The 21,321-nt window shown below is 43.7% G+C and overlaps 1 protein-coding gene across 1 annotated transcript; it reads right to left on the reverse strand.

The window, feature by feature from the left end:
* Nucleotides 1-2,601: 2,601 nt before the first annotated feature.
* Nucleotides 2,602-20,933, reverse strand: LOC145414534 (neural cell adhesion molecule 1-like). The gene is made up of 15 exons (XM_080284053.1): nt 20,758-20,933; nt 19,544-19,676; nt 17,854-18,047; nt 16,590-16,703; nt 15,091-15,366; nt 13,248-13,402; nt 10,970-11,114; nt 10,068-10,198; nt 9,706-9,865; nt 8,599-8,800; nt 7,347-7,438; nt 5,688-5,965; nt 4,771-4,904; nt 4,322-4,470; nt 2,602-2,684 (listed from the first exon to the last, which is right to left on the reverse strand). The coding sequence occupies exons 1-15, from the start codon at nt 20,918-20,920 to the stop codon at nt 2,602-2,604; spliced, it is 2,409 nt and encodes an 802-aa protein (XP_080140179.1). The 5' UTR covers nt 20,921-20,933.
* Between the last annotated feature and the right edge of the window lie 388 nt (nt 20,934-21,321).

A 21,321-nucleotide genomic window follows, 5' to 3' on the forward strand; every position in this document is an offset into this window, starting at 1 on the left:
CCTAATGGCATATTCACAGTGAGCTTTTGCTCACTTATAGATATCAAATTAATTTTTCAAGCATCAATCCACAGCTTACTGAAATATGTAAAGTTCTATATAAGTCACTCACATTATCAGACCAGCCTGGTTGACTAAAATTTCTCCTGAATAAGATTAAATATACTGGTACTGAACTTCAATCTTTCAAACAATGAAGTATTTCTTCATGGCTATTTCTAATGCTAGCTGTGTGTTCCCCATTCTCACATTGCATATTAATGATAATATGGTCCACCAAATCAGGTATTACCACCATACAAAATAATTTGTGAGTTACTGCAATGTGTTTGCAATCCTTATCTGATACAAGGATTTGCAAGTAGGTTGGCAAAAGATAATTTGCATTTCTCTTGTAAGATCATCCATTGGACAATTTTATTCACCTTATGACAGGCCTCTGATAGCAAAGGGGTTAAGGAAGGCTATATGTATCTCTTCCAATTCAAAAAGTTTCTCAAGCTGAATGAAATAATATTGTGATAGCATAAATAAACTAATATAATTTATCATTAGATTGAATGTGACAGCATAAGGTTTCCAGAGCACTAAACTATTACTTGCTTTTACAGGGAGAACAAGCAGAGTACATAGTCTTCCCATGTCTCCTACTTCTCTAACAGAAACAGTGCTTACTTAAGGAGAAACATATGAATATTTTTTTTTTCCCTTGGCAGAACAGGAATAAGAGAATGCTTAGTGTTCCCATGTTTTCTGTTGCTCCCACAAAATACATCTTATTTATGAGAAAATATCATTATTCTAACCCAACCTGACTTGTGAAGTATACTTACATTTTTCCATCTTAACTTGGCTGAGGTTTTTACTTTTGCAGCTTATTTTGCATAGCTCAGTGACAGAATGAGACACTGCTAAGGCTCTACAGCCTTTCCATATCACTTCTTCATGACTAGCATCATATCCTGGTGGTAATCTATTGTTACAACTCATTGTCAGAATAAGAGAGTACTACAGCACAACATCCATTCCATTGCACTTCTTAGTGCCTTCCTTCATATGCTAATACTCTGTCTATCTGTCTATTGCCAGATACCTCAATCCCGTAAAGGGTGGCTACAAACAAATTGCCTCCATGTCGCCCGGACCAATACGACTTAACTGCCCTGCTCCCAGCTCACACACCCCTCCCTCATTTATTCTAATATATTCTCATTCTAATGTTAATCACTTATTATAGCTTGTCAGTCAAATGGAGAGCTGTCAATTTTTGGTCAAATTAAAGTGAATCTAGGGTGACAAAGTGTACAAGACATCCACTTACCATTTTCCATTGGCTGCTGTGCTGAGGAGTGAGGAAGACTGAGGCAGTCTGCCAGAGCCATTTGGTTGTTGAAAAATAGCAATAGCTGACCATGTGGTTTATAGGCCATAGAAGGGGGTGGATGGGTGTTTGGAGGTTGTGGGTAGACGTGAGTGGTTGTAGGTGGGAATGAGTGGGTGTGGAGACTGTAAAGTGGGTGTGGGAACTGCGTGGAAGAGTGTGGATAGGAATCAGTAGGTGTGGAAGGGTGTGGGTAGGAATCAGAGGGTGCAGGATAGTGGTGGACGTGGAAAGGTGTGGGAGGGTGTGGGTAAGAATTGGTGGGCGTGGAAGGGTGTGGGTGGGAACGGTAGGTATGGAAGGGTGTGGGTGTGTTTTGGAGGGTGTGGCTGGGTGTAGAAGGGTGTGGGAGGCTGTTAATGGATGTGGGAGATTATGGATGGGTGTGGGCGGGTGTTGGTGGGTGTGGAAGGATGTGGTTGTCGCTCAGGTATTCATAAACTTTCTTGAGCTTAAGATTTGTATAATATCAATATTTTATGCTTTTACTATATGTAACTCATGGCAAAAATTTAGTCCTTGCAAATTTAAAAATAGTGAAAAAAATGACAAAACATTATTTTTGGTCATATTTAATTGAAATGAAGTACAAGATCTCTTAGTTTTCGTATTCTTTCATGGCACTACTTCAAAACACGTTACCATAAGATCCCTCCCCAGAGCTGATAAACTTGATGGTTTGATTGGTCGACGTGTGGCTGACATTACGTCTCCATAAAGTCACGTTTCTGCCATTATACTTTAACAAAGTCATCTGTCACTGAAATTATAAACCAAAGGTCACCCGCATCATCATCATCATCAGTCTGGACAAAGGCTTTTCACACCTTTTGCCATTTTGACCTACTGGCTGTTAGCCTGCTTCATCCATTATCAACGGCTGGGGTTTGAACTTAATTGAAAATAAAGAATCCAGGTAAAAAAACGCTGCTCCCAGACGATTTTAGTCAGTTTATAACAGCAATCCAGGTGAGAAATTAATGAATGCGATTTGGGCCTCCAGTTTAGGAAAGTCACCTGGTTAGATGCCTCTCATAAGCTGGACGAAAAGGTGTGGTTTTTAACAAGAACGCCATGTAAAGGATGCTGTGGTTCAAAAGGAAGTTAATATAGAGAATATAGAAAGGCTTTATTAAACGTCCACAGTTTACCTTTTATTATTAGAGAACATAGTTTATCTTTAATTTATTAATTCATCTTTTATTTTTATACACAGCTTACTACACACGAACATTGGACCTCTGGGTGTCAGGATGATTGTTCTGTTGATGAACCACCGAGTTGTTTCCGCCATATTCACACTCTGTAATGTGACAATAAAGAAATTAATGTAATTTAATATTACATATCACTACTTTCACCACTACTGCCACCACCCCCACCACCACAACCAACTTACTACCAATTCCAAACAACCAACGCCACCACCACCACTCCTGAAACCCACCACCACCACCACCACCATCACCACAACTCACCCATCCACTAAGCACCACCACCACCAGCCAACCATCATCACCGTCACAACGCACCCACTCACCAACCACAGCCAGTACCACAACCCACCCACCATTCAACCAATCACCACTACCACCACCACCACCAGCATAAACACAACCAATCAAATAACCAATATATATACTGATGTGCTGGAAGGCTCTGCGGCCATCTTAATATGAAGATTTAATTAATTTATTCCTTTCACAAGATAATAAATGTGCCGAATCCAGTGGGGAGAGTGGGAGAGATGATACAGCCCCCCATCTGGGAAGGGGGGCTGTATACGGCCCTTCCTTGCGCTGTATTTGACATATGCCCATTTTCTGTGCTTTAATCACAGGCCTGTCGTGAGTAACAGGTTACGCTACATAATGTAGGTTACCCTGGTTACTGTGGTATCGTACATTATCCACAAATTGTGATACATGGGGAGGTGGAAGTGAAGAGGAGCAGCTGGGGAGGAAAGGGTGCATCAAGAACATTGTAAATATTTAGGCTTAACCTTTGTCATTGATTTATTATTTGCATACAGTAGTATAACCAAAGATGTCCTAGGTACTGAAATAGCAACCATAAGCTAAATACGTCTTCAGGTCAGGGGTTGGGAAAGGGAGTGCACAGTACTCTGAAAATTGACAGGTTTTGCCTTCACAACTGTCCTCTTGTGCGTGTAAATTGCACAACAATTGGTGGATTGTTTAACTTGATTGGGCATCCATATCTGCGATGCACGGGGGAGGGAAGCTGGTGGGAACAAATCTGCATATTAACAGGCTTTACCTATGTGTGCAGTGTTGCACAAAAAGTGACCTAGTTACTGAGAAAAGAGATAAGATTCTACAAACTGATGCGTCGTAAGGGGAGAGTGGGTTGAGGGAAAGTGAGACCTAAAGCCCTCAAAATCAACTGGTTTCGCTCCTTCCACAGTTCTAACGTGTGTGTGCAAAACTGCAAACTTAAAGATGGTCTGGTTAATAATTCACAAACTGTGATTCATGGGAGGGGGGGGGGGAGATTGGGAGGAAGATCTAGAACTTTAAAATCAGTGGGATATTGGTGGGAAAAAGAAATCTGAAAACTAATAGACTCCGCTTTCATCATAGGCCTATTGTGTATGCAAAGTTGCAAAAGCCATGGTTGCCCGGTTACTTAAGTATCGAACCACAAGCTTTGACGCACATTGATGGACCCGGGAGCATGACATTAAAGGCGAAGCATATACTCTGGTAAATGAAGAGTAAATATACTGTATACTACATCAAGTTACCCAATGACTCATACAGTCTACACTCACCACAAATACGCAAAATATACTCTGTCTTCAGGCACCCAGCGTAATCACAGTTCCCGTTCAGCGACCACCATACATGCCATCACCTAACGCATACCCTACACACACCATCACACTCCATACTCATAACTGCCAAAGTCTTTACTTACTGCTGGTAGTGATAAGTACGTCGGGACCAGTGTGGGCTTCTTCCTGTTGTGTACGTCTCTCGGGCACTGCGGGTGAGGTTTTGGTGGTGAGCGTGGGAGGATAGGGCACATCCGCTCTGCCTGCATCCCCACCCATCAGGCACTGACATCTGAGGGGAGGTTAATGTCAGGGTTTGAAGCATAGAAAGGTTGAGATAAGTAAATCTTTTTTCTCTCTCTCTCTCTCTCTCTCTCTCTCTCTCTCTCTCTCTCTCTAAGTCAGATGAGATATTAGTCTGCTTTTGGTACCATGTAATCCAGTATTATCTGTTTCATGGTAGATCATTAGCAATCGTCAGTGTGTGTGTGTGTGTGTGTGTGTGTGTGTGTGTGTGTGTGCCAAGATGAACAAATACTGATAAACATGAGTCACTTGATTCCAAAATCCTCAAGGCTGCCTAAGTCAGTACCTGTAAGAGCGGACGAGTGTAAGAGAGATGGCCAGGATAAGTAGCCCAACAAACCCGCCCACGAGCCCAAGAAACACGCCCAGCAAGGGGGATACACCAGGAGTAGACACCTCCACCATGCGCTTCTCCGCAACCTGGGGAAAGAAGGGGGTAGGCTGATGGTGCGTGAAATTGGGAAGGGTGTGTGAGAGTGGGAGGGGTGTGTGAGTGGGAGGGGTGTGTGAGTGGAAGGAGTGGATGAGTTACAAGAATGGAAAACAGAAGCTAATGGTATAGCAATGGTTACTTGAATCGAAGAGACTAGGGTCTTTGGTAATGGATATGAAATTATTATTATTATTATTATTATTATTATTATTATTATTATCATTATATTTATTATAATCATTGTTCGTGGTGGTAGGTGGTAGGTGGTAGTGGTAGTGGTGGGAATACAGTGGTAACAATGTTGGTAACGTAATAGTTAACAGGACTAATATTGGTAGCAACAATACCAGAACTGGTGCTAATGGTAGTGGTATGGTAGGAAGTATGGTAGGGGGTAGCCATGGCTGTATGTGTCAGCGCGATTGATGGTAATGGGGCAGGAGAAAAGTAGTTGTGACGTTGATGGGGCAGTGTGGTGATAGTGGTGATGATAGTGATGCTGATGGTGGTGATAACAATGGTGCTGATAGTGATGACAGTGACATTTGCGGTAGTGGTAATAATGATAGTAACTGGGGCATAAGATTGGCAGTAACACCGATGGGGCAATATAGTAATAATAGCCTAGTGGTGACAGTGGTAATTGTAGTGTTATTAGTGGTGACAGTGGTAGTAACTGGGGAATAAGAGTAATAGTGACGCTGGGGAGGGGGCGAGGGCAGTGTGGTGAGTGATGTTAATGGTACTGTACTCTTTCATCCCTCCCTCACCTTCAGTCTAACAGCATCGATCTCCTGTGGTTGGCTGGCCCCTTTGATATTGACGGCGGTGATGGTGATGAGATAGTCCTGCCCTCCAGTCAGTCCCGTTACCGTGAACTTTGGGCTGGCCTCCTGCAGCGTGGTGAGGAGGCTGTGGGAGGAGGTGTCGTACACCCTGCCCACGAACCACTGAGGCAGCCCTCCGTCGAACCCAGGCGAGCAGCGGACTTCTAACGTGCCCCCCGTGAGGTTCAGGAGCTCGCAGTCTTCAACTCGCTCTGGAGGGCCTGTGGAGTGTGGGCGACGATGGATTGAGGTTGGGAAGAGAAGATGGGGGTTAGGGGATGAAATAGCTCGTAGGGTGAGGTGGGGTGAAGCAGGGAAGTGAAGATGGAGGTTAAAGGATGATGTGGTCCATGGGGGGAGGTTGTTGGGGTAAGGAGATAAAGTGAAGATGGGAAAGTTAGGAGAGGAGGTAACGGTTGAGAGATAAGGAGGGAAAGTGAGGGTGGGGTGGTGGGGAGGGGATGTGAGTGTGAGAATTTTAGGTTAAGTGAGGAAGAGGAAAAAGGGAAATAAGGGTGGGTGGGTGTGATGGGGGGGGGTGGAAAGGTTAAGCGTGGATGAAGAGGTGTAGAGGGGAAGTGGAGGTGGGAAAATTAGGTGAGAGTTGGGAAGTTTGGAGGTGAGGTGGAGATGGGGAGGTGAAGGGAAGAAAACAGGAGAAAAGGGTAGGTGTAAGTGACAGTTGCATATGGTGGGCAAGATGAGAGAGAGACAGTGGCGAGATATGAGAGAAAGGATAGAGAGTTGGTTGAAGCGAAGGAAAACAGCAGTACCAATGAGGGAAAATTATTACAGAGAGATCGGTCAATACGAATTCCTTTTGTGCGGGATAGGAAAGGACAGATAGTTATGCTGCAAGGATACGAAAAAGGAAAGCGAAGCAGGATACTCCAGCTTAACAATCCTTCCGTGTGAAATCAAGGAAGGAGTGATGCCTATAAGGAAGTATGTTAGTACTGATATGGAAACTTCACACTATAGGATGGGTGGATAGTATTTTATTTAACATTATCAATAGGAGGGATATGGTATTTCATTGTATTCTAGAAGTAATTATGTCTCTCCGGAGGAATAAAAAAAAAAAAAACGGGGGAGGAGGACTGAAGAAAAATGAGAGAGAGAGAGAGAGAGAGAGAGAGAGAGAGAGAGAGAGAGAGAGATGAGAGAAGGAAGAACCTGGGAGGAAGATGAAAGGGATGTAAGGAGAGATATGGATAAGTGAAGTATAAGGGGTATTGAGAGAGTGAGGAACAAGGACAGGGGAAAATGAACAATGAGATGATGGGAGGGAAAAACGTGAGAGTGTGATGAGGGGGAGAGTGAGACCGAGGGGTGAGGCGCCATGGGAAACAGAAGAGGGGAATTATCCACAACGAGCCGAAAATAGGTTGGGGTGAGGGGAGGAGAGAGAGAGAGAGAGAGAGAGAGAGTCACAAAGACAAGCAGTACCTCAAAAAGTGTTACGATCCATACCTAGGAGGTACTATGAATGAAATTACCAGGCAAGAGATAGATAGATAGATAGATAGAGAGAGAGAGAGAGAGAGAGAGAGAGAGAGAGAGAGAGAGAGGTGAGCTGAGGTGAATATGACATGATCTGACCTGCCTCGAGGACTGTGAACTGGCAGGGATCCGCTTGGGTGCCCACCGTGTTGGTCGCCCAGCAGGCCAGGCTGCCGTAGTCCCGCGATGACCTGCACACACACATACACACACACACACACACACACACACACACACACACACACACGTACAGACATACATACGATACATACACATGCATCAGATACACAAAATCGCATACACACATATGCACAGAAAATGCACACACACATACAGAAAGGAAAGATTACTCATTAATCTTGCTTCACTGAATAAGATAAAATTACATAAGGCAACTAGAATAGTATATATTATATATATATATATATATATATATATATATATATATATATATATATATATATAGTATGTGTGTGCGTGTGTGTTTGATATTACATGACACTGTGGCAGTATATCCATATTAGGCTCCCGATACCACAAACAGTATTAATAACACAATCTGGTATTCTCATTTAACTTTGCCTAACCTAATTCAACTTTGACTCTAACACGAAGTTGTATGTAATCAAACTTTACAAAATACTAACCTAACCATGCCCAAATTAAACATCTTTTTCTAATGTAACCCAACGCAGCTTAAATTTACACTCCCCTAGCCTTACCAATCACTGCCAAATGCATCGTACCCTAACCTAAGCAAGGCAAAACTATCCAAGTCTGTCCTTGCCCACCTTATTCCAATCTACTTAAAACTAACTGCACACACCCCACTCTGTCTAAAGCAAAACAAACTAACCTCACTTAACCAGCCGAACTCAGCTATGTTTCAGTCAAACCTGACTAAAGCTACTCTAGGCTACTCGAATCTTGCCTTGTGAAACCAGCCTAACTCAGCCTCACCACAACATAACTGCTATTATTAGTTCCTTTATACCATCACGAAAACAAGTCAAAAGCTATGAGATTTTGCCTAACTAACCAGTTATAATCAAAGGAGCTGAATTCTCGCTTAACACTTTGATTGTATATGATTTCTCTGACGAAAAAAGAAAGAATAAAAGAAAAAAACTTTTACCATTTTAGAGAAAAATTCTCAAATATATTCTTTGCCGTTTGACTGCATACGTTTTCTCTCTTAGTAAAGTTATTCATGCCTTATTAATATCGACATGGATTACATGAATTAAAATAGTATTATCAGGCCATATGCAAAAACAAACTGACAAGGCAGAGCCGCCCTGGAACTTTCTTATCCGACTAGAATACGTCTCCTGGACTGCATTGGTGTTACCTTGGCGTGTAGTCCAGGTAGGAGAGCCCTAAGCGGACCTGGACGCGGTGACGCTCCACCTCCACTGTGTCCAGGGTGTTGTTGAAGTACCAGGTGAAGCGCAGGTCCTCCTTTGGCTTGGCATCCACCCGGCACGTAAGGCGTACGTCCTCGCCCTCAGGCACAATCACTGTCTGAGGTCCGTCCAGGCACACAGGTAGGTCTGAGGGGGCAGTCAAGGCTTACAAACACTCACTGTTGATTCATTCGTAGCTGACAAGGAACGTTCTAAAAAAAAAAAAAAATCAGATAGGGGTGAAGCAAGCGAGGCAGAGTGAGTGCGAAGTGAAGTGACAGAGCAAATAAGCAGAAAAGAAAATAGGACTGAGGTGAAAAAGGCTGAGAGAAATAAATAAGAGGATGAAAGGACTGGAGTGAGTGAGCAGTCCAGATGGAAAAGAGTCCGAAAAAAAGGAGTGGGGTAGAGAATGCAAAACAGAGAAAACGGTCGAGGGGGATAAATGCAGAAAGGGGTGAACAGAGCAGGTAAGGGAGATGGCACATGAGGAAAGGGAGAAAGTACAAGGAGAACAACAGAGCACTGAGGGCAAAGCAAGAAAGTAGAATGGAGAACTAAGAGAAGAGGAAGGAAAGGGGGAAAGAGGAAAGGACAACAGAGGGACGAGAGGAGGGGGAAGAAATGGAAGGAGGAGGAGAAAATAAGTGAACTGAATGCAGGAAGAGAAGGCAACAGAAGGAGGAAGAGTGGAAGAGAGGAAGATAATAAAAGATGACCGGAATGAAAGAAAATAGTGGGTAATTTTCAAGACAGAGGAGGAAGAAAAAAGAAGCAAACTCCTATATCCTAAGCCCCACACCTACATAAACTAAACCCTATGCATTAAAACCCATATCTTCTCAAAACGACATCCTAAACCTAAAAATCCACACACACACACACACACACACACACACACACACACACACACACACACACACACACACACACACACACACAATATCCCAAACCCCACAAGCACACAACATCACATACCATAAACCCCACATACATATCACTGCAAACCCTGATCCACACGCATACACACTTACTCCCTTGTCATTACTCACACTTAATGTTGAGGGTAAGTGCGTTGCTGGTGGTGGTGGCGAGTGTGTTGGTGGCTTGGCAGGTGTAGTTGCCAGCTGAGGTGCGGCGGACCATTTGCAGGACCAGATTATTCCCAGAGACCAGAACTCCCGCTCGCTGGTCGTGGCTTACTTTAGTCCCCTACATGGCATAAAAAATGGGGGTTAAATGGCACTTAATGCATAGTTGGCGCTCCTGGCTGTCTGCTTGATAGACGGCTTACGCACTTGAGTCCAAATACGTCGATTATATTCTATCATGCTATTATGCGACAGAAAAGCATAAGATACCGAAGACAGGTTAAAATGTGCATAAAACAGGTGTAGAAGAGGTTAATACTGACATCTTTAAACCAGGTGATGGTGTCAGGGGGTGGGTTGCTGGCCACCTCACACTCGAAGAACACATCCTCTCCCTCTGTCACAGGCCGCTGGATCTGGCTGTACCCCCTCTTCAACGTCACACGGGGGGCGACTGAGCGGGAAGATAGATAGATAGATAGATAGAGATAGATAAAGATAGACAAAGAGACAGACAAAAGATAGATAGATAGATAGATAGAGAGAGAGAGAGAGAGAGAGAGAGAGTATGAATTTAAAGCCTCCATTTGGCAGTATCGCGTTACCTTTAATTAAAACACAAATGCCTGCTATGTGACCTGAATCTAGTTTGGTCTGTTTTCATCTGCTGGACCTGACCTACTTCAACGATTCAGAAGGCGTAGTTGTATATAATTCGATCAATTTTAGTTATGAGGTGTGAATGAGTCTCCTTGGTTACTAGTCAAATTTACCTTCCAGCCTAACTTCACGTACCCATTAAAGAAGCTGAGAATTATGGATCTTCGTCAAATAAAAGAAAACAGACTATAGTGGTAGGTAGGGTGGTAGATGGATAGGGTGGTAGATGGATAGGGTGGTAGATGGGTAGGGTAGATGAATGGGGGTGTTTGATAGGTAAGGTAGTAGTTAGGTAGATCAAAATATATGTAAATAGCTGATAGGTAGAATACTAGGTAGCTACAGAAACACACAGGCAGGGGACTGAAAAAGAAGCTTCCGTGCCCGTGGAATCTCCTTTAAAATCCTTGTGCACGTGACCCTCTCCCTGTTAATCTCCCTGTGCACGTGAACCCCCCTTTAATTCCCCTTTGCACGTGAATATGAACCCTCTCGCTAAACTCCCGTGCACGTACACCTCCCATGTTAATCTCCCCGTGCACTTGTACCCCTTGGCTACACCTACACGTAATCTGCAGAACGGTGGATGTGGTGGTCGCTTTGCCAGGTATGTGTGGGTTGTGGGCCCGGCAGGTGAGGGTGGCTCCGTGGTCCCCAGCTTCAGGCACCAAATTCAGCCACGATGACGTCATATCACCGAGACGCACCGACTGTGGGGAGATAATGGGGTGACAATTGGTGGACCAGATGAGTGGGGTGATAATTCAATAGCTGTGTGGGGTGATAATTCCGTAAATAAGTGGGGAGTATAGTAATGGATATATTTAAGGGATATGGTAGAGAAGTGTGAGATACAGCAGGGTGATATATTTGTGGGATCAGCAGATGAGTGGGATGATAATTCGGTAGATGAGTGGGGAGTATAGTAAGGAGATATATTTCCCCCTCTTTCTGTCTACGGGTGGCTCTACACTGAGTGACAAGCCAAATAGTTTCCTGTACACCATGAAACTATTTACTACGCTGGGTGGTAATCATATAACCAAATTATGGTGCCTGGTGGTTAGTGGGTAATAGAGGCGCTCCAGCCGGATTAAGTCTGTGCAGGTTTATATCCAAGGGATGGTTGGGGTTTATTGCCCACGTAATGCCTTTTATATCCAAGGGGTGGTTGGGGATTATTGCTCACGTAATGCAATTGGGGGATGAGTGAGGCTGGTCACCCTTATCTTAAATGTCAGGACCAACTTGCCTAGCCCCGGGCTCCTACGCTCCTCATGGGACAACACTGGGTTAGGTGATGATGATGATGAAAATAAAGGACAAATGAAAGGCTGGTAGAGGAAGAGGGTGAGGAGTTAGTTGTCTGTGTGGGGCAGAGGGCAGGGGTGATAGCACAACAACAAGTAACCTACACCAAACTACTATACTCTAGCATTATGTCCTGTTTATCTTCTTGACCAAATCCCTTCTCTTCCACTAACTAGCCCGTAAAAATAAAACATAAAAAAAATAAAATAAAAACCGGGCTCCTGGTTATGAAGGCAGGCCCGTCCACCCATTATATTGAGCCAACACCCCATTAACAGGCACCACAATAAGGCGCCTCCCTGCTCCCTATCTCACTTTTCCTCTCCCCCTACCTCCCTCTCCCTCTCATATTTCTCATCTCTCTCTCTCTCTCTCATCGATTACCCTCGCTATCACCTTACCTGTCACACCAATCCTACATCATTCATCATCACATATTTAGGTTCTCTCACTTCTTGTTCATTTACTCTAACTCACCACCCCTGTCTCACTTTCTTACTTCACACTCACCCTCACTACCTCCCTTTCACACTTTATGGTCACGTTCAGTTTACTACACCACTCGTATCTCACTCTCACTTTATGTTCAGCCTCACTCTGTCTCACCACCTCAACCCCTTAGTCATCTTCGTGGAATGGTGTTGTGTCGATAAGTAAGAGTCATTGGAGTATCAAACAGAGATCAACGAGACTCAGTACTCATTTAATTAACAACATAAGCTCATTTACTAAACTCGTATCTTTTCATATACATAAACAAACTAACTAGAAATCCATGTCATCGTCACATAATGTCTCTTTTTGTATACAATGTTGATAATTAGATAAAAAAAAATTGCTACAGCTCAGTTCTTTGTCGATGCAAGTAACGAGCTTTCCCTAATTCCCGAAAAACTCGTACATCACAATTACGAATACATGCAGCAACCCAGATCTCAAATGGATCAGAAATGCTCAGAGACACAGCAATGGAACCACAGCATAGTAGAAACTGTAATGAAATAGCTGCAGATGCCGAGGACTTAGATACCTTGATGAGAGGAACCCGTAATAACACAGGAAAAATAAACTAACTATATTTCATTTCAGGACTCCCAGATAAGAGCCAAGCAACTTTTCATTGTCCACACGACCAGGTAAAAACTTCTCCCATGGTAGTACGCTAGTAGTCCCATACCCCCTAAAAGTCCACTAAGCTCTGTAAAAACTCTATACAAGTCCCAAAGAAGTATAATACATGTTCTCTCTATATACTCCTAAAAGTCCACACGGAAGTCCCCTGAAAGTCACACAAAATGCCATAAAAATCCACATAAAGCCCGTGAGAGTCCTCATAATGCCCTTAAAAGTCACCATAAAACCTGTAAAAGTCGCCATTAAGGCCATGAAAGTCACCATAAAGTCCATGAAAGTCACCATAAATCGCGTGAGAGTCCGCATAAACCCCGCAAGAGTCCCCGTAAAGCCAGTGAAAGTCGCAATAAAGCCCGTGAAAGTGTCCTAAGCCCCCCTACATGTACACAGAGTCTTACAGATGCCTTGAGTTCTGTAGATCGGCCCTCCAGTGCCTTTTCCCAGGTAATGACGGCTGATGGGTAGGTCCCCGTGGCCACGCACTCTACTCTCGTCTTTCGCCCCTCCACCAGCGGCTCTCGTGGGGGCTTGATCGACAAGGAGGTGGGCCGGGCTGGGGGAGGAGGCACGAGAGGGAAGGGATTAGTATGAAGTTGGGTATAGAAGTGGAGGTTTTGGGGGGTTAGTGTGGACGTGAGGAGGTGAAGGGATGGATGATGGGAGAGTTAGTGCGACGAGGATGAGGATGAGGATGAGGATGAGGAGGAGGACGAGGAGGAGGTGGAGGAGGGGAGCAGAGAGGGAAGAGAAGGCTGAATGTGTGTGTGTGTGTGTGTGTGTGTGTGTGTGTGTGTGTGTGTGTGTGTGTGTGTGTGTGTGTGTGTGTGTGTGTGTGTGTACAGTATGCTTGCGTGTGTATGCGTGAGTGCGCGTGTGGGTGGAGCAGGTAGCAATCGAGGGGATGGAGTGTGAAGACGAGGCTTGTGGAGGTACTTAAGCGACAGAATAGCTTTATGGAACGACTGACGTAATTGCCCTGGCTGGCAACAACATGGCAATTACCCCAGCGAATGAGAAGGATGGTTAATTAATAATCTGAAGGTACGGAGAAAAAGAAGGAAAGGTATGTGGGTGGAAAAAGAATGTCCATGCAAGAGAAACGGCAAAGTACATGGTTATAAACTAGGAACAAAGCAAGTTACAACGTCAGCAGAAGGTAAAATTAAAGCTTATGACACAGTAATTCATGCACTAGACTGCTACCACACACGAAGATCTGGAATACACACACACACACACACACACACACACACACACACACACACACACACACACACACACACACACACATACACACAAATATATCTACTAAGACAGTTCGTCTCTCAAATTACTGACAAAGTCTCTTAAAAATAAAAGGACGAGTATTACAGAAGTTTTCATGGGCTCTCAAAATAACATAAATATCATATACCGGGCTCCACGTAGTTGCTGAGTGACTTGGAAAAATATGTGAACACTTGTACAATAAATGGGGTACTGAACAGTTGTGTGACTGCTGCAGTGAAGAGGCTGTTGTAGTGGAAAAGGAAGAGAGAAGTATTTTGAAGTTATCTGGCCATCTGATGCAATTGGAGCGCGAGAGAACAAATAGGGGACTATCTACAGGAAGGATGGTTTTAATATGAAAAGCAGATAGACCATATATAATTACCTCCCAGATTTCCTTCCCAAAACCCTGAAACATTGCCTTTACAAGCTAGACTCCTAGAGTATCGCTCACTCCACATATCATCCCATGACCAAATATTAAGGCAAATTGTGCTGTCATTAAATCAAGCAAAATGAAATGTAAGAATATAGTAGGTAACAGACTATCCAGGTAAGAAGATAGCCTCCCCTAAATCACTTCCATCACATCTACAGCTACAGGGCAGTCCCCCCGTGTACCACCAGCTCCAAAAGCACCATAACCATTTAATAACATTCATTCCAAGGACACTATTTCAAATCAAATTTTTACTATTGTTGACATTTTTTTCTATAATTTGAGAAAGACCTCTTGTATTGATGGGGTTAATGGAAGCTATATCTAACCCGTCCAGTTTGAAAAGTCTACGGTTAGCTGAATAAAATCGTAGGGAGACAGCAAGAATATAATGCAAAGAACCTCATGGTAATAAGGGGTTTTAGGCAACTATGTCTGTTAAATACATAACCAAAACACAGACTGTCAATATGGGGTATTAAATTAATGCTCTCTTCTCTAAACACATACATACATACACTAAAACCACTCACTGTACATCTCCAAGAAGACGACCGTGGACAGAGGCTCGGTGATATTGTTGTTGGAGGCACGACAGGTGATGTTAGCACCTGCGTAGTCTCTGGTGAGGGCGGGGATGCTCAGTATGGACCTCACGTAGCGCACGCCCACGCCCACGCCCACAGCGAGCATCGCGTCGTCGTCGTCCTCGTGCGAAGCGAGTAAGGTGCCGTCCTCGCCCACCGCCACGCTGTGGTTGGACAGCATTTGTCGACCCTTCCACCAAGTCACCTCAGGAGGAGGACGACCTGCAGGCGAGGACAAGCGACCTGTTTAGCAGGTGTTTGTTTTTTTTTTTTTTTATATATATACAAGGAAGAAGAAACTAAAGGGAAGAAGCCCGCAAGATTGTTCGCTCCACGAAAAAAGAAAAAAGAAAAAAAAAGACAGCCAAATTCAAGATCCTTTCATTTCGAGATGCCTGGAGAAAGTGCGTTTAAAAGAGCGAAAGTCATAGACAATAGGAAATAAACACATGTATCTATCTATCTTTATTTATCTATACATCTGTCTGTCTGTCTATCTATCTGTCAAAATAATGTATATATTCGAATTTACTTATCACTTCTTCCATCTTTTTTTTTTTTTAATCTAGTAATTTGCCTGAATATTCATCTACCTATTCATTCATGTCATTCTGTTCATATGTTGTCTTAATTTACCTATTATCAATTTATTTTTTATCATAGTCATGCAGAAAAAAAAGGAAAGACGCCTCAGAGCCTGTAAAATTTGAAAATTCATTCCACCAAGCAATTAGCATTACAGAATTGGTTAAGTTATCCTGTACTCATGACACTTTTTTTTTTGTTTCCCCATTGTATTAAGTTTGGCCCGGTGAAAAGTGTTTAAGTTGACCTTGCCCTGCGACATTTACCTAATCTCAAAATGGACGACCTTAAACTCTTCCGCCAAGTTTACTCTAAACTGAATAAAAACTTTTCTGAGTCAAAGGGCAGGTGTAAAAATAAGAATACATGAGTTAATATCCCCCCCTCCTCAATACTAGAGGCACAGAACCCAATTCTTGTTGGTACAGGAAACCTCGTATCACTTCTTCCTCAGTGATTTTCTTTGCATGTTACTTACAACATAATATTTTCTTGCATGGTGTTTAAGTCTTGAATGTATCGACACAGAATGCAGAAAATAATCTACACGAGAGTATCATTTTGTAACAGGGAAAATAAAGCTGTTAAGCCAGTGAGAACGCAGACTATGGTACGAGTACAGATGCTGATAAAAGTAACAGAGACACCACCTAAGACCGAACGCACAAGACTTGGTCATTTCTAGTTGACGAGTTGCAGTGACAGAGAGGATGGGTAGTATCTAGTAGGGGTAAGTGAAGGTAAGGTTCCTCCACACACCCACCCACCTCACTGTAACTCATCAGCCAGAAGTGACGCAGGTCTTGTGCGCCAGGCTAATGCAATGTCTCAGTCTCTTTTGTCGGCGTCTTTGTACGTACCCCCTGACGCAACGCAGTAGAGTGTGAGTGGGTCGCCTTCAGTGAGAGAGCGCAGGACACCCCCTTGGACAGGCCTATTGTGGACGTCCAGGACCATCAGGCGGGACGGGATCACTGTGGGGGAGAAAGGTAAGAGAGATAAGATGATGGGAAAGTGTGCTGCGGTGCGGCTGCAGTAGTGTCATGGTGTTTTGTGGTTTGATTTTACTGATGTGGTGGTTAAAGTATGGTGATGTGATGGTGGACCTGTGGTGGTGTGGTCAAGGAGTTATGGTGATGTGATGGTTGGGTTATGGTGATGTGGTAGTTATAATGATGTGTATTTGTGGTAGTGGAGTTGTGGTAATGTGGTGATGATGTAAAGTTGTGGTGATATGGTTGAGGTGGTGCGGTGTAAGTGTGGTGGCGTTAAGTGTCCAATACCACCAACCGGACGAGATTACTGCGAGAGAGAGAGAGAAAGAGAGAGAGAGAGAGAGAGAGAGAGAGAGAGAGAGAGAGAGAGAGAGAGAGAGAGAGGGAAATACCATCCACCCCACCTACTCCTCCCTTTCTAGTATAGCAATAGCCTTCATCGCAGTTGCTTTTCTTATTTAAATTCTTATACTGAAGAGCGAAAATTCAGATTCCCTGGCCTCCTGGATTTTCAGAAGTTTATTAATTTCAACTTAAAAAAAAAAAGAAGGAAAAAACTCTGGCTCTCCTCCTCCTCCTCTTTCTGTCAGGGATCTTTTTTTTATTTTTTATCATATTTTTCTCGTTTTCAACTTTGTCGCCTGAGTTGCTGCTGTTGATGACTATAAACATTTTTTTTTTAAGGTTCTGTCTGCCTGTCTGTCTGTCTGTCTGCTCCTGTCTTTGTCTGTTTGTCTGTTCGTCCGTCCGTCTGTCTGTCTGTCTCTGTCGCTGTCTATCTGTCTGTCTGTCTGTCTCTCTCTCTCTCTCTCTCTCTCTCCTTGACATCCATGCTAAATCAGCCCCCAGAAAGTTTTAGGAAACGAAAACCATGCTTTTATCTTTACTGTTTTAGATTTCCAAGAATTTCAGAGTGCTGCCTTCACCCCTCTGTTTTTTACCAGTCCCAGTTACTTTATTTATTTATATTTAGAATACTACTCCCATTTTTTTTTTTTTTTTGTATTTTCGTGCATCTTATATCCAGCGACCGGCCATGACACGATGGGGAACACTGACTATTTATTATCTCACTCATTTCCACTTCATTATTATGCTCATGTTCCCATCATTTTCCTCCCGGACCTACCGTAGATGGTAAGGGTGATTATGGAAGACTTGGTGGGAGAGATCTGGAAGTCCACCCTGCACTTGTAGGTCCCAGAGTCCGACCCTTCAGCTGGGTCCAAAGTCAACCTCGTGCCAAAGGGGTCCGATTTCAGTCTACTCTTGATTGAGGCGTCCACTCTCTCCTGCCGATCCTCACCCTCCCGCACGTCTAGGCTGTGACGGAGACAGAGGGAGGTATGGGAGAGTGTGCAGGGAAAAGGAAAAGTAAGGGAGGGTGTGCAAGGAATAGGAGAGGTAAGGGAGGATGTGCAGGGAAAAGGAAAGGTAAGGGAGGGCGTGAAGGGAATACGAGAGATGAGAGAGGGTGTGGAAAAAAAATGGGAGGTGAGGAAGGGCGTGAAGAAAAAAGATGGAGGCCTGATGTCTGGAGATGAGGAAGGGTGTGGAGAGAAAACAGATGCTGAAGAGGGTGAGATGAACGAAAAAAAAAAAAAATGTCGGGAGGGTGTGGAGGGGAAAGTGTGAGTGGGCTTTGAAGGAGAGGTGATATAGGGGAGGAGTGACAATATGCCAAAGGTGTAAATTAATGAACATAAGAGTGGCAGACTAACAGAATTACACAAATACACAGAATACACAAATCTTACAAGCCATCTTAGGTTTGACTTTAAAACTAATAATATTAAAGCTGTCTACCTCCACGAGTTTCAGAAATGACGGACGAGAGAGAGAGAGAGAGAGAGAAACACACACACACACACACACACACACACACACACACACACACACACACACACACACACACACACACACACACACACACACACACACACACAGTCATCTAAGTTCTCTCTCTCTCTCTCTCTCTCCGGTTTATTCACATTCGAACTGAAGTGAAACTAAAGCAGATATGTCCCCTTACCTCACACAGACACATGCATATACTTCTTCATTCACAAAACATTGTTAAAAACATCAACCCCTTACACACAGAGTATAAAGAGAATTACGAAATGTAACACTAACAATAAACATTATAATTATTCTCGATATGAGTATTTATTTATATGGGACGCATTTCCTCTTCTCTGATAATGCTACATTTGTTTTTCTATTACTCTTCCTTGTTATCAATACTCTTTAGTTTTGTGTATTTCCCTTTCATTTTCCGCCAAAGAGGAATTTATGGATGCCAATAATAACCAATATATGTAGCAGGACTTATACTGCAACTGCTAAACAGAAGGGACAAATGAATGAAATAAAATCGAGGTGAGACAAATTAGAGATTTTTCACCCAGTGGTGAAGAGAGTATAGGTAAGTGAATTAACTGTTTACCTATATAGAGTTATACTTATTGACCCATGAGTAATACAAATAAGTGATATGTGAACTTGTATAGAATTACACCCAATGTCAGAAGCATCCTAAAAACTCTGGTGTTAACCTACCAAGTGTTTACTATCCTCGGCCTACTTTATATTTACATAATACTGCTGTTTCTCTTTCGTCAGTGCTGAGGTGTAACAAGAAGTAAACAGAAAAGTATGGTGGAAGTTCTGACGCAGTGCTATGGAATGAACGTAGAGCTGTCGTATCATTTTATTTCGCCAGTGCGCTACGTGAAATAAACTGCAGAAGGAAGAACACTGCCGCTGACGAACTAGCAGAGTATAGACAAAATTTGGTAAGGTTATCGTGTACTCACATATAAAATGGTCTACGTGCACCGTCCTTGTACCACACCACCAGCATCGCCTCGTCGCCAGGTCGGGTGCGTGCGGCTACACAAGGCAGGTGGGCGGGGGTGCCAGCCACTGCGTCCACGCTTGACACAGGCCCTGGAGGAAAGGCATAGGTCACGCGGAGGCAAGAGGCTAGGGTGGGTGGGCGGGGTAAATGAATAGAGCAGAATGGGTGGGAGGGTGGGGCGAGGGAAGAAGGTAAAGTGGATGGGTGGGGTAGGAAAAGAGGGAGGAGTGGGTGGGTGGGATGGGGAAAAAGGGCAGAGTGGGTGGGTGCAGAAGGTAGACTGGGTGTATAGGGTGGAGGAAGGGGGTACTTTGATTGGATAGGGTGGGGAAAGAGGGTACAATAGATGAATGGAATGGGTGAGAAGGGTAGAATGGGTTGGTGGCGAGAGAGAAGAGGGTAGAGTAGGTGGGTGGAGAGAGAGAAGAGGATAGAGTGGGTGGGTGGAGGGGGAGAGGAGGGTTAAGTGGGTTAGAATAGGTGGTCATTGCAGGGCAAGAGGTCAAGGTGAGTGAAGAGGGCAGAGAGGGTGGATGAAGAGGGTATGGAAGGTGGAGTGGGTGTGGAAAGAGGTCAGAGTAGGCGGATGAAGAGGGTAGGGAGGGTGAGCAGGATGGATGATGAAGCCGAAGTGGGTAGTCAGGATGCATGGATGAAAATGCACTGGAGACGCAGGATGGGTGAGTGGCTAGTGACAGTGAAAGGGCAGAATGACCAGGGCTGGGAAAGAGGGCACATTGGGCAGTTACTGTGGGCGGAGTGAGTGGATAGGTGGATGAAAATAATGGACCCTGTAGGTGAGTGTGGATATGTGTGCAGATGGACTGTTGAAGGGTGGCAAAGTGTGAATGAATGTGGCGGATGAGCGAACAGGTGTGGTTGAGTGGGAGGGACTTGGATGGATGATTTGGACAGATACTTTGAGTAGAGCCAGCTGAAAGAATGAAGCACTATCAAATCCTTCCAATACTAGGTGTGTGTGTCTGTGTGTGTGTGTGTGTGTGGGAGAGAGAGAGAGAGAGAGAGAGAGAGAGAGAGAGAGAGAGAGAGAGAGAGAGAGAGAGAGAGAGAGAGAGAGAGAGAGAGAGATTGGTAAGAGGAAGGTGCTGGGGAAATTCCTATGCTGAAGATAACAAGCTGGAAATAAGTACCTCTTGAATCATCACTCACATTTCACGTTGACCCTAGCGACTGTGGAGTGTGCCCAGAGGATGATGAGCAGGAAAGTGACGATGATGCTGAGGAGGGGATTGTGGTACCGTCCAGTGCTGTGAACGCCGGGAAACCACACCATCACACCAAATTCATTCACCATTGCCGTCGATTTATGCATTTCTCATACGTAATTCCACACCATTTCTTTACGTTTGTGAAAGTATGCTTCCTTGTTTTTGTTTTGTTTTTTTAAATATATCTCCATCTTATCTCTCTAAATTTGTAAGAACATGTACTTTTCCTTAAAGGGTTCACGAGCCTTATAATGCACGTCCCAGTTCGTATAGAATTTTCATAGAGACTTTCATACGATTTCTCTGAATGTACGGTAGAAAATTTATTGTTTCTCAGTTTTCGGATGTGTATGCTGATGTTTTCTTAATAAGAGCGTGAAAAGAATTCTGTTTCGGAATTCTTCGTAGTTCTCTTAACTCTTTTGGTTAATTATGAAGTTACTATATTTAACTACGATTATATTTACAAGAGTACTTACTACATGTTTATTTTATGTGCAAAGAC

The sequence above is a fragment of the Coenobita brevimanus genome, chromosome 100 (genome assembly GCF_032717465.1).
Source record: "Coenobita brevimanus isolate Jiangsu-jjx chromosome 100, ASM3271746v2, whole genome shotgun sequence".
NCBI classification, from domain to species: domain Eukaryota; kingdom Metazoa; phylum Arthropoda; class Malacostraca; order Decapoda; family Coenobitidae; genus Coenobita; species Coenobita brevimanus.

Coding starts and splice junctions, on each gene's coding strand:
- LOC145414534 (XM_080284053.1), bottom strand. CDS start 20,920: ATGCATAAATCGACGGCAATGGTGAATGAATTTGGTGTGATGGTGTGG. Junction 18,048..19,543: donor GCACGTAGACCATTTTATAT/GTGAGTACACGA, acceptor TCTCCGTCACAG/CCTAGACGTGCGGGAGGGTG. Junction 7,439..8,598: donor TACCTGGACTACACGCCAAG/GTAACACCAATG, acceptor GTGTGTGTGCAG/GTCATCGCGGGACTACGGCA.